General features: G+C 40.4%; 1 protein-coding gene across 1 annotated transcript in view; it reads right to left on the bottom strand.

The window, feature by feature from the left end:
• The window catches only part of ITPR2 (inositol 1,4,5-trisphosphate receptor type 2), a 143,936-nt gene that overhangs the window by 112,372 nt on the left and 17,857 nt on the right, over nt 1-13,707 (bottom strand). The window contains 1 exon segment of the mRNA XM_087967877.1: nt 4,751-4,821. Within this exon segment, the coding sequence (XP_087824003.1) occupies nt 4,751-4,821 (71 nt within the window).

Below are 13,707 nucleotides of genomic sequence, written 5' to 3'. Positions count from 1 at the left end.
CCCCTGTTGGAATCTGACTCCAGGGAGAGATGGAGCAGCTGACAGGGAGTGGGAGTGTGGCTCTGGTGGTTGTGGAAGACACTGGGGAAGGACACAGGCCCAATGGGCATTGAGGAAGACCCAGGCCTACCCCCTCTTTATCTTAGGGCATGCAGGGAGGAGCGGATAAGGGAGAAACAAGAGTGGCGTGGTCTATGGGGGAGGAAAGGGCCCTGATCCCCTTCATGGGCTGCAGCTGGGAGGACTGTTGAAAAGGACAAACTGCACATGGCAATGTTGCTGGGAGCAAAGCGTGCATTCTTCTAAGAGTTTATTGGTGTTTTGACTTCCTCCCAACTGTGGTTGCTGCATTATCTGGTAGAAGTCTGCAATTAATCATCCTTTCCTGTCTTACTAATTACTTCAGTGTGGTTTGTGTTGGGTTTTTTATTTCGAATTAACTTTACTTTGGGTGCGGACTGCATTTACTCCCTCCATAAACTGTTTTCTTTAAGAGTTTGATATCCTAACAAGAATAATTGGACATTGGGGCCAAGTTGGAGGCATTAAAGGGACTTTCTTCTATTTTTGTGACTTGGTTATTTTTGTGGCACGCCCCGGGTCATCACACTCTGTTTATACAACCAGGGATTGTATTAGCCTTTTTGGCCGCTGCAGCACACAGCTGGCTCATATTTAAGGGATCGTCCCACTAGGACTCCAAGATCTCTTTTCACAATTGCTGCTTTTGAGCCAGGTTTCGCCTCATCTGTACTTGTGCCTTTGTTGTTGTTTTTCTCTGCCCAGTTTCCAACCCGGAGATCAGATTCAAATTGCCCGATAACAGATTCACACATTCGAAATAGGAGAACCCTGGTGCATTTATTAAGTGAACAATTACTAGGAAGTTGGGCAGCAGGACCAGGAGTCCGTGGCATATTTGTTTTTGTATTTCCTCCCCCCATCCCAGTTTCCATGTCTTTCAAAAAACGGCTTCCCTAGTGAAAACCTCTAAAAACCCATGCAAATGACTTCCTGTTCTATACTCTACTGTTCCATTTGCACAATGAAGCACAGAAGGGCCATTCAAGAGAAAGGTTTTTTTTTTTTTTGCAAACTGTTTTAACACCACGTCCAGAGCTAATTCTTCCTTCTCTCTCCTTCGTCTTTCTTTCTTTCTTTTCTTTCTTTCTTTCTTTTTTGCACAAAGGTCAACTTAGGTAGCCCAGCTCGGGTTGCACAAACCCAGCAACGATTCCCAGTTGAATGTTTGTCTTTTTGCGAAGGAAAAATAAAAGTTCCCTGAGAATTCACCACTTCGGTTGGGCGCAAAAATATTGCAGTCCAGATGCCATTTGTGTTGACCCAGTGAGTCCTCCACTTACAATGGTTCTGTCTGCTTTGGAAGCCATATTGAGACCAGATGCTCCCACGCTGCCACATTTTTGAGCCTGGGAAAGTGGGAGAGGGGGAATTTCGTGGAGTGTGTTCTGACCCAAACCCTTTTCCAAGAAGACAAACAATAACCAAAGGGAACAGAAACCTTTTAATGAGTCTTACGAATCCCTGGTTAAAAGGCTGTTGCAAACTAATTAACTTTGATAAGCACGAGCCTCGCCAAAACTGTACGAGATTGCTAAGAATCACAGATAAGAAATATTTCACAACACAAGAGTCTTCAAATACCAACTTAAGATACTGGAATGTCCACGAGGCTGTTGTTTCAAAACGTCTTTGCTTCCTGCAAAGAATGTTCGCTTCACAACTGGCTTTTATCTTCTTGAAGGAAGGGCCATTACCTTGCAGCCTTACTCCCGAGTCGCCTGTGCTGTTGCAGCTGCTCTTTCCTGCAAGCAATCCTGTGCGCATGCGCACTTGGCACAGGCTCCTCGGGAACCTCCTCATCGCTGCTGCCAGCCCCCACAATCTTTGAAGGCAGCAGTCCACTCCCTAATGGTCCTGGCCCTCATCTGAGTCCTCGCTCTCCTCAGCCATCCGCACCTGCTGCCGGCTAACCACAACAGAGTGTATGTAGTTAGACGTAATAACATTCTTTTTCTAATTCAAGGTTATGTTATTTTGCGCATAAGTGAGCGGACGTCTCAAGTTGGGAGGGATGGTGATTGGGGCCTGTGATGCAATGAGGGGTGCAGGGGGTGGATTTGTAGTTTTTTTTTAACTTATTGCAAGGAAGCCCAGAACTTTCCAATTAGGGACTCCCCAGTTGTGCCGGTTTACTATCCAAAATAAAAAGAATTTTTGAGAAGATGTCTGTCTCAGAGTTATAGATTAGAGTGGAGTTTTTCTGGAACGCTGACGTGTTCATTTCATGACTGTCCAAAGTTACAATAGAGCTGGAAAAAGGGAATTGGGACCGTTTTTCACACTTAACGACCGCTGCAGCTCTCCCCACAATCACATGATCAAAAATGCTTGGCGCGTGGTTCATATTTACGACAGTCGCTGTGTCCAGGGGTCATGTGATTCCCTTTTGTGACCTTCCAACAAGCAAATCCATCAGGGAATCCAGATTCACTTAACAACCGGGTGGCTAATTTAATAACTGCATTGGTTCACTTAACAACAGCGACAAGAAAGGTCGTAAAATAGGGAAAACTCACCAAACAAATGTTTCACTGTTATAACTTTGAAGTCCCTTAAATAAACCGTTGTAACTCGAGAACTAGCTGTATTTTAGCTTCGTTTTGTATTTTCACTTTGTAAATAAATGTATTTTATTTATTTGTCAATAAATAAACTTTGTAAATAAATGAATTAAAAATTACAAAAAAAATTGGGAATTAAGAAGCAGGTGAATTTTTTTTACTATTTTTTTTAAATTTTCTATTACAAAATGACCATCTTTCAATTCAACGGTGTGTTAACTGTGTACATATATCTTGTGCACATCTTCATATTTAATATAAATTTCATGCTATAATATATATCATTAAAGTTACATTCATATTAAAAGTTTCATCCTTTTTTCTCTTATAATTATAGTATTCTCATTACCTCTTATCTTATAATCACTCAATTTCTTTGTTTTCCAACCATTTATAAAATTCATACCGTATCATACAATATTCTGTATCTTCTTTAATTTCCAATGTTAATCTATTCATTTCTGCACATTCAAATATTTTCATAATTACCTCTTCTTCTGTAGGAATCTTATTATTCTTCCAGTTTTGAGCAAATATAATTCTAGCTGTTGTTAAGATATGAATAATTGATTATTATTTTTTTTGAAGGATGGAGGAATATCTACCAACCATCCACACTTCTCTGGTTCAAAATAATTCCTTCCTGTCTTTCTTGTTCTTTAGCAACAGGGGCTAAAGACAAACTTGGTTTCTTTCTTGCTTTTCTCTTCTTTACCAGTTTGCAAAGTTTGCAAATCAACTGTTGTGACTCGAGAACTAGCTGTATTTTAGCTTCATTTTGTATTTTAACTTTGTAAATAAATGTATTTTAACTTTGTAAATAAATGTGTTTTAACTTTGTAAGTACATGTATTTTTTTTATTTGTCAATAAATAAACTTTGTAAATAAATGAATTAAAAATTACCCCAAAAATGGGGAGTTAAGAAGCAGGGGAATTTTTTTAAGGACGGAGAAACATCTAGCAACCATTCATGCCTGTCTTGCTCAAAACAATTCCTTCGTGTCTCTCCTTGTTCTTTAGCAACAGGGGCTAAAGCCAAACTTAGTTTCTAACTTGGTTTCTTTTTTGATTCTCTCTTCTTCACTGGTTTGCAAATCAGTGAGGCCAAAAAAAGAAAAAATTGGTTTCAGACCCACAACATAGATTGTGGTTTCATCCTGCCTATCACACACACAACTTCCTTTATTCTATTAATCTGTTGAACCCTGGATAAAGGCTTAATAAGTCAAAATCAGGTGAGCTGTGCAGCTGACACCTGCCCTATCGTTCCAATTTGCTCCGTGTAAATAAGGTGTTTGTACAATGGGTTCATTGTTCCTGTTTGGTTGACTTTAAAATAAAGTAGGAAGGGAAGTGTTACAAAGAGAGGTTCTTGCTTAAAGAGCACGGGGATAGAATTAGAGGATTTTTTCTTTTCCTAGAAGAAAAATTGGGGGAGGAAGAATAAGGAAATAAAAAGCAGAAAACAATGACCCTGTTCACAAAAGAAGACTTGTTACATCAGGAAATTTAAAAAAAACCCCACCAATAATATCTTAATATACTTTGAGCATGGATTTTGGGGAAGGGAAAGAGGAAAACTGAAATGGAGAAGAACAGAGGTTGAAATACTGAAACCACAAAATAAGAAGGATGTGCAAAAGTAGAATAGAATAGAATAGAATAGAATAGAATGGAAGAGTCGGAAGGGACCTTGGAGGTCATCTAGTCCAACCCCCTGCTCAGGCAGGAAACCCTATACCATTTCAGACAAATGGTTGTCCAATCTCTTCTTAACGTTATTTTGACAGGAAAAAAGACAAAAGGCTAAAAAAATAATAATCTGACAATTGCTACAGTTGGTTGTTATTTACAATGTGCTTTTCATGTTTTTTGTGCTGCTAGAAATTCTGTTTATCCATAGTACCGGCAGAGCAAACAAAGGGCACAGTCACCATGTGCTTTACTGCTCAACTGTTTAACTGGAACAGGAAACAGGAAAACTCTACTTAAGTATGTGCCACAGATCCAAACTTGTAAACACTGCCATCTACTGGCTGAATACTACTGTAGTTGTTGCATAGAAATACATCCCAATAATGAATTCCAACAAGTGCTTCTTACCTCGGAATTTTTTGGGAGGATTGCAAAGATCGCCTGCTTCCGGATGAACCACACACCTGTCATCCACGAGCCTAGAAGAAAAGAAGTCAAAAGGCTTTATCATTACTTTTACATTTATGGACCAAAATGAAGTCTCCAAAGATATGACTTTGGTTCTTTGGACTTTGCCTAACCGCAAACACTGCCCAAAATATAGATCCTTGTGTGAAAAATGCAGCAGTGTCCAGTTTTGTCACAAAACTGTAGATCAAATTGTTTTACAACTGCAACAGCAGTGATTCACTTAACAATGGTGGCAAGAAAGGTCATAAAATGGAACAGAACTCCCTTAACACTGAGAAAAACAAAAAATATGGAGCTCAACTGGGGCCATAATTCAAGGTTTACCTATATATAGATGTAATTGTTGGCGAGGCAATTCGACACTACCAAGCAGAGTGGTGAGAATAACAGTATAACAGAGATGGAAGGGACCCTGGAGGTCTTCTAGTCCAGCGGTCACCAACTGGTGGGCCACGGCCCATTGGTGGCCTGTGAGAAAATTTTGGTGGTCTGCAGAGAAATGCCACCCCCAGAGCACACTCACAAAGCAATTAATTCAGGCTGCGTAGAGCACAAGGCTGTGCCGCCCACATGGCCTGCGGGAACCCTCACCGCCTACTCATTCCTTACCTGGCAAACTTGCCTGTTAAGTTGCTATTTTTCCTTTTTTTCCCCCGACCATCATCTGTTCTGCTGTGCTGGGAGATTTAGATTAGCTAGAAAGCAGGAAATCATTGGATTTCTTGCTTTCTAGCTAATCTTTAGATCTTCGGTTCTGCTTTTAAGCAGAGCCGAACCTTCCTTAGGACTGAAGCTTCTATTATTCAGTTGCAGACTCAGATAGCCAATGACAGAAACACAGATCTCTGAGTGAATCTGTGATTCTGTGAGCAACTCAATCTGCCTGCCTGCTTTGCCTGATTTTGGGTAAAAGTTGCTCTCTTTTTTATAAAAAAAAAAATCAATATCTACATACATGGTATGTTGTGAGTTAATTTTATAAGTTTGCTTGCAAGCAAATTTTATGTGACAGTCTCAGATAGCTGATGGCAGAAACACAAATCTCTGAGTGAATCTGTGGTTCTGTGAGCAACTCAATCTGCCTGCCTGCTTTGCCTGATTTGGGTAAAAGTTGCTCTTTTTTAATTAAAAAATTCAAAATCTACATAAATATTTATAATATTTACATACAAGCCATGCCCAGCCACTCATATGACCACCAAGCCACACCCACAAATTAGGCCACACCCAAGAACTGGTTGTTAAGAAATTTGAATCCCACCCCTGCCTCTGTGTGTGCGTGTATGTGTGTGTGTGTAAGAGAGAGCGGGGGGGTTAGATCAGATCTCTCTCTCTCTTTCTCTCTTTCTCTCCCACCAACGTCAGCAACCCACTGTCAGTCTAAATTCATATTAGTGGTCCCCGGGATTTAAAATTGAGTTTGGTGATCCCTGAGGTCCAAAAGGTTGGCGACCCCTGTTCTAGTCCAACCCCCTGTTCCAAGCCACTATTGTCACCGTTGTCACTTTTCTGATCACTGCCAAGACATTTTTTAAACAAATCCAACTAATAAATAGAAATTCCATGAACTGAAATAAGGAAGGAGTAAGAATTTGATGTATACAGCATCCACTTTAAGTGGAAAAGCATGCAAGCCATCCCTTTCCACTGGCACTTCATTCCTCCAGGGCCTTGAAATCTCCTTTATAAACAACTGGCAAACACAACAAACTAGTTGTCATTCAGGCACCATCCTCATGTGAATGACCTCCCTGTTTCCTAAAAAAAACTTTGCATTTTTGCTCCCGTCTCTTACAAGGTTTCCTTTCATTGTGCGTGGAGAAATTCCCCACTTCCTCCCTACTCCGTACACCCTTGAAACTTTGCGCGGAGGGATTGCCAGGTTCTGTGCATTTACTGCAGCTCGCAGGAAGCGATAAGCAGAAAATGCACACCCAGCCAAGAGGAGGACTTGCTTGAGTTTCGGGTCAAGATGCTGCAGTGGAGGGTTTGTTCTCCTTGCCACTTGAATTCAGCAGGGGGTAGGCAGGAGGAGGGGAAATAGAGACCACTGAAGAGCCAAACATCCAGCGTTTGCATGCCATCCACAGGATAAGCAACGAACGGGGTTGCAAAACTGTCTGCCTTTACAACAGCTCCTTGAACCCACTTACCAACGGCAATAATTTGACCCCGTTCTGTTTTTATTTTTTTTAATGTGCTTCTCATTGTAATTCTGGTCTGTGATTGTAAGAAGCATTCTATTCTATTCTATTCTATTCTATTTATTCTATTCTATTCTGCATTCTATTCCATTCCATTCTTCTACCCTACTCTACATTACTCTTGAGGGTTATTCTAGCCTGAAATATTCAGCTTCTTAACTGAGGGGAATCCCCACAATTTGTGCCTCCCCCTCTTCTGTGACAAAACTCAGAAAAAATAGGAAATGCTATTTTTGCTCAGAATTTTCCTCTATGCAACTGAAACCCTCCCACATACCACTTGGTTTGTGCATGCGGGGAAATGTCTCCTGGCATTTTAAAAGTTCACTGATAATAATAATAATAAAGAGGAGGAGGAGGAGGGGGGAGAGGGAGAAGGAGAAGGTGAGGAGAGGGAGGAGGAGGAGGAGAAAGAGAGGGAGAGGGAGGAGGAAAGAGGAGGAGGAGCAGTGGAAAGAGGAGAAGGTGGAGGAGGAGGAGGAGGAGGAGGAGAACAGATAATAATAGATAATCAGAGTTGGAAGGGACCTTTTAGGTCATCTAGTCCAACCCCTGCCCAAGCGGGAGACCCTACACCATTTCTGACAAATGGCAGTCCAATCTCCTCTTGAAGGTCTCAAGTGATGAAGCTCCCACAACTTCCAAGGGCAACTTCTGTTCCATTGGTTGATTGTTCTCAATGTCAGAAAGTTTCTCCTTATTTCCAGGTTGAATCTCTCCTTGTTCAGTTTCCATCCATTGTTCCTTGTCTGGCCTTCAGGTGCTCTTAAACCTTTCCTCTCTGTGGCAGCCCCTCAAATATTGAAAGATGCTATCATGTCTCCCCTGGTCCTTCTCTTTACTAGACTAGCCAAGCCCAGTTCCTGTAACCGTTCTTCATATGTTTTAGTCTCCAGTCCCTTAATCATCCTGGTTGTTCTTCTCTGCACTTTTTCTAGAGTCTCAGCATCTTTTTAAGAGTCTGGTGACCAAAACTGGATGCAGTACTCTAGGTGTGGTCTTACTAAGGCTTTATAGATTGGTATTAGTACCTCACTTGATCTTGATTGTATCCCTCGGTTAATGCAACTTAGGATTGCATTGGCTTTTTTGGCTGCTTCTGCATACGGCTGGCTCCTATTTAGCTGGTTGTCCACTAAGACTCCAAGATTCCTCTCCCAGTTCCTGCTATTGAGCCTGGTTTCACCCAGTCTGTATGTGTTCTTTGGGTTTTTCTGGCCTAAGTGTAGGACTTTCCTTTTCTCTACATTGAATTTCATTTTGTTAGATACCGCCCAGTGTTCTAGTCTGTCAAGATCCATCTGAATCTTGAGCCTATCTTCTTGGGTGTTAGGAGGAGAAGGAGAGGAATGAGGAGAGGAAAGAGGAGGAGGAGCCAGACATGCCTGTAATTACAAAAATTATTACAGGAAAGAGTTGTCATTCAGATAACAAGTTCTGGCAATGGCTAACCCCAGGAAAGTTGAAGAAATAGATGGAGGGACTAATTCTAGATGCATAAGAACAAATATGTGAAAACCCAGAATTGAGAAGACAGTAAAAGGCAGCAAAGAAGCTGAAGAAACAGTGGACCACGTGGTTAGCTGCTGCAAGAAGATCACACTGGCTGACTACAAACAACAGCATGACAAAGTAGCAACAAGGATGCATTGGACGATCTGCAAGAAATCCCTTTTGCCTGCAAGCAAGAACTGGTGGGACCACAAAATAGAAAATGAAGGAGCTAACGTGGTCTGGGGACATTAGAAACAGACAAAGCACCTGCCACACAACACCCCAGATTTAACAACTGTTGAGAAGGAAAACACTCAAAAAAAGTCTAGATCCTGGATGTGGCAGTACCTGGAGACAACAGAAGAGAAAGAACTGGAGAAAATGGCAAAAGATGAAGACTTGCAGATAGAAATAGAACGACCGAATTATTAAGGGTAAATACTCCAAAAAGATTAAATATTTGATTATGCATATTATTATGGCAGCAAGAATTGCACTAGCACAAGCTTGGAAAATGTCTACCATACCATCAGACTGTTTAATCACCCAAAAAAAATTTGAATGCGCAGAAATGGATAGACTCACTATAGAATTGAATAACAAGGAAGACTCGGAATATCATGCAACTTGGAACAATTGGTATCAATGGATAGACAGTAGAAGTACGAAAGATATAGGTTAAAAATAAACTATAAGCTTTGTATACCCACATGATTAATGAGAACCATGAATATTTGGAATGTATGAATATAGCCAAGATTTTTTTTTTTGCGCTGTCAGAGAATGATGGTGAAGTATATCAACTTGTTTTTCTTTTGATAGACATATTTGTATTTTAATGTTTTAATTTCAATAAATACTTTTTGAAAATTAAATAATAATAATAATTCTAATTCTATTCTACTTTATCATCAGCATTGACAAAATCACCATCAGTCAATTGCAAAAGGCAGCTTTCCTTTGAACAACTGACATTCCTTAGGCAATATCTTTTAACACCATCAAAGAACAACATCTGCCTATATCCCAGGTCTTTGGAAATGTATCAAGAGGTAGACAGAAACGCCAAATCCGATCTAAAACTCTGGATGATTGTGCAACCAATCAGAAATAATAAACTAAAATAACTCTTCTGAAGTACAACTCTGTGTTCCGATTATGAAACTTCGTTTTGGTTTTTTTGTTAAGGAATGGAAAACTGCCTAGTTTTGATCAACTCTCTCTGAAAACAAGGAACTTAGCTGTTAAGTTAAAATTCAGCTGCTTTGCAGTCAGAAAGCATTGTCAGCAAACATATTTGCTTAGCAATGAGGGGGAACTGAGTATTTTTCCTGTTTTACTTTTCTTCAGATTTTTACACACACATAGATACTTTTTAGAATTAATAGTTTCAATTATTCCATCAAGCTGAGCAAACCAATATCTATTATTATATCTATCTATCTATCTATCTATCTATCTATCTATCTATCTATCTATCTATCTAAAAGCGAAATACCCCTCACACATCATCACAAAAACTCCAGAACTGTAAAGCCTACAAACTTGAAATTGGGCCCATATGTTCCTCTTGGCTTCTAGGGGCTCACTAAGAAAGGATTCTTTGAAATGACCATCAGAGCATTAGTATTTCCTATACTATACTACTACTGCTACTACTATTATTATTATTATTATTATTATTATTATTATTATTATTATTATTATTATTATTATTATTATTATTATTATTATTATTATGCTCTGATGCTAAGGAGTTCTACTCCCCCTCCCCACCTGGAAAGAAATCTGCTCCAAATGCAAAACACAAGCAGAGGAGGGGAGTTTCAGTTTCAGTTTCAGTTTCACAGCACCCAGCAGCTTTAGTACAGAACAGTTGAGCTAAGCCACACCCAGGCTCCTTGCTGTCTCCTTCTTGCTCACACAGAAAATACTGTTTCAGTTTCCAAACAGCCCTCAACTCTCACACACTGACGGGATGCTAGCCAGATAAATACCGATGGCAGAATTTTTTTTTACTTATTTTCCTCCCCCAAAACTAAGCCCAACCACATAGTTTCATAGTGAAGCACTGTTATAGTAGAACTATAATAGAGCAACAAACTCCTTATTCCCTTACAATGAAATGTCTACAATGAAATGTCTACAAGTAAACAGCCAAGCTCAAGAAAACACCAAGGGCTCCACAATCAGACATCAATATCAATGTAAATAAATGATTTTAGCTGAAAATCCTGAGAATTTATTCGTATAAATAAAACATGGAGGAACCCAAACACTCCCAGGCAAAGCGTATTTCCAGAGATTTTCACAGACCATCAAACTTAAGTCTGCTGCTTATTAGGGACACTGGGAAAAGTTTTCTCAAAAGTATGAAAATACCAGATTCATAGTCATACGGGCAATCCTAAGCTTACGACCGCAACTGAACCCAGAATTTATGTTGCTGTGAGACTTTATTTAGTCCAATCGATCCGAAGCACAAGGTACAAAGCCCGAATAAGCTATTTTAAGCATTCGTAAATTACGAAGAGTTTTAATTAACTGCACCCAACGTGTTTTAACCAGCACATCCCTGCAGGGGAAAAAAAATAAATACATGCTCATTTAATTATTTCAAATTAAGTCATTTCGGAGGGACGATTTCATATATATCATCTCCCAATTATTCCTGGCAGTTGTTCACAATAACTGGATTTGATTTATGTCTGGTCTTGCCAAAAGCACAAGAGCCGAGATGCCTTTTTTATTATTATTATTAATGTGTCTGTCTTGGCAGTGTGCTTAGCAACCTTAAAACAAAATAGAAAAAGTCTGAACTGTGACTGGTTACAAAATTCAACTTTCCATGTCCCCAAAATTTATTCTGCCATACAGGTAATCCTCGACTTACAACAGTTTGTTTAGCTATTTTTCACATTTAGGACCGTTCTCAACATCCCCTGCGGTCACATCAAAATTTGGACGTTTGGCAAATGGACCCATATTTAAGATGGCTGCAGTGCCCCCGGGAGTCACGTTAGAGGTGGTATTCAGCTGGTTCTGACTGGTTCTGGAGAACCGCTAGCGGAAATTTTGAGTAGTTTGGAGAACCGTCAAATACCATCTCTGACTGGCCCCGCCCCATCTATTCTCCGCCTCCCAACTCCCAGCTGATTGGCTGGGTCTCCTTTGGTTGCCCTGCACAGGAGAACGGAGCTGGAAAGCAGGTCAGTGGGGTGTGGAGGGAATGGAGATTTAGCAATAACCTTCCCCTACCATGCCCACCAAGCCATTCCCAGCCCACCAAGCCACGCCCACAGAACCGGTAGTAAAATAATTTGAATCCCACCACTGAGCCATGTGATTCCCTTCTGCGAGCAAAATCAATTGGGAAAGCTGGATTCACTTAATGACTGTGTGACTCAATGAACGACAGCAATTCACTGAGCTGGGTAAGAAAGGTCATAAAACAGGGCAAAATGTACTGAACTGTCTCACTTAACAACAGAAATTTTGAGCTCAATTGAGGTCATAACTCAAGGACTACCCATATATAAATACTATGTGAAGTTCTTGTACTTTTTTTAAAAAATGATTCTGGGGGGAAACCAGATTGACCTAGGAAATGGCATTAAATGTGGCAATATACAGTAATGTGAAAATATTGGATACGTGAAAGTTGAATACTTTTAATAAGATACTTTGGTTGTATTTACTGAACAGTAATACCAAAATACACAGGGTGGTTGGGAGGGGAGAAAAATACTTGTAAAATTAATTCTGTACATGTCTTTTATTGTGCAAGCATTCTTGCATGGAGTCATATCATACGCAACCCAAACAATATTTTATTATAGCTGATGAGGTGGAAATTAATACGAATAATTGAGTTTGGTCTAGAGCCAGGCTAGAAAACAAGAGACAGTGTGTTCTAATCTTCCCTTAGGCATGAAAGCCAGCTGGGTGGCCTTGGACCAATCACAAGGAGCTGTGAATTCTAGTCCTCCCCTAGGCAGGTAGGTAAGTTCGGTGACCTTGGGCCAATCACCAGGAGACAGGGAGTTCTAGTCCCTGCCTTATGCACAAGAGAGCTGGGTGACTTTGGGCCAATCACCAGGAGACTGGGAGTTCTAGTCCCACCCTAGGCATAGAAGCCAGCTGGGTGACCTTGGGCCAATCAGCAGGAGACTGGGAGTTCTAGTCCCGCTTAAGCATAGAGAGCCAGCTGAATGATCTTGGGCCAATCACCAGGAGACTGAGAATTCTAGCCCCATCTTAGGGATGAATGTGTGGCCTTAGGCCATCAGTTTTTGACCACAAGCCACTTGTCCAATTCCTGTTGCCACCAAGGAATCAACACTCACCCACATCCATATCCAGAAACGTATACCCTATACTTCAAGAAAAATGCTCTGAAGAAGGAAATTAATCGGAAACTGGAATATGGGCATTTAAATCCCGATCTTCCTGAATCGAAAATAAAATACTGAGACTGAAATATTGAAATTCCCTACAGAACAAATTGTAAGAACTGGTCCCAATCTTATCCTGGGAGACATACCAACATAAAAATTAGGATTAAGGTGAAAGATTGTTAAAATGGATCTGTTTTCCCTTTAAAATATGAAATACAAGCATTTATAGTAGTGCATTCTTAAGAATAGGATTACATCCAATTTAAGCTGTCCAGTATCTACCAAGTTTTTTTTATCTCACTGATGGTACTGTCTTTCCTATCAACACACCCATCAAAACAGTGTGCATATTCTGGTTGTTCTCCTAGTAGGCACTGTGTAGTTGCTCTTGCCTGGGGTATGCATATTTCTCCTGTCCCCCAAAGCCAGTTTTGCAGGTTTTTCAGTACGCTTTCAGCAAAACCCACAACCGGCTAATAACCCATGTTTTTCCAGGCCGCCCAGAAATATTTGGGCCCGCTACTAAGCACCCAGAAACAGGTATTATTTGGACGACAAACAGCAAACTAAACGTTGCTTAAATACATCCACGCCATCAATCTTCCATTAAGCAAGAGACACAACCACTGACTGACACCCATTGCCAGGCGCTGCTCCCTCCAAAATCTTTGGGGCTGTTTGTTGCAACCTTATCCAGATAAATGCTTTTGTCTGCTGTTCCTTTCTTTCTTGGACTCATTTCCCAACCTAAAATTTAATGGGTGCATAAACATTTAAAAACACTGCCAAAGAAAACGAT

This window comes from Notechis scutatus, chromosome 6 (assembly GCF_049901735.1).
Source record: "Notechis scutatus isolate UNSWTSFEM ecotype Mainland chromosome 6, rNotScu1.2, whole genome shotgun sequence".
Lineage (NCBI taxonomy): Eukaryota > Metazoa > Chordata > Lepidosauria > Squamata > Elapidae > Notechis > Notechis scutatus.
The sequence above is the reverse complement of the archived record's forward strand: the minus strand, read 5'-3'. Positions and strand labels throughout refer to the sequence as shown.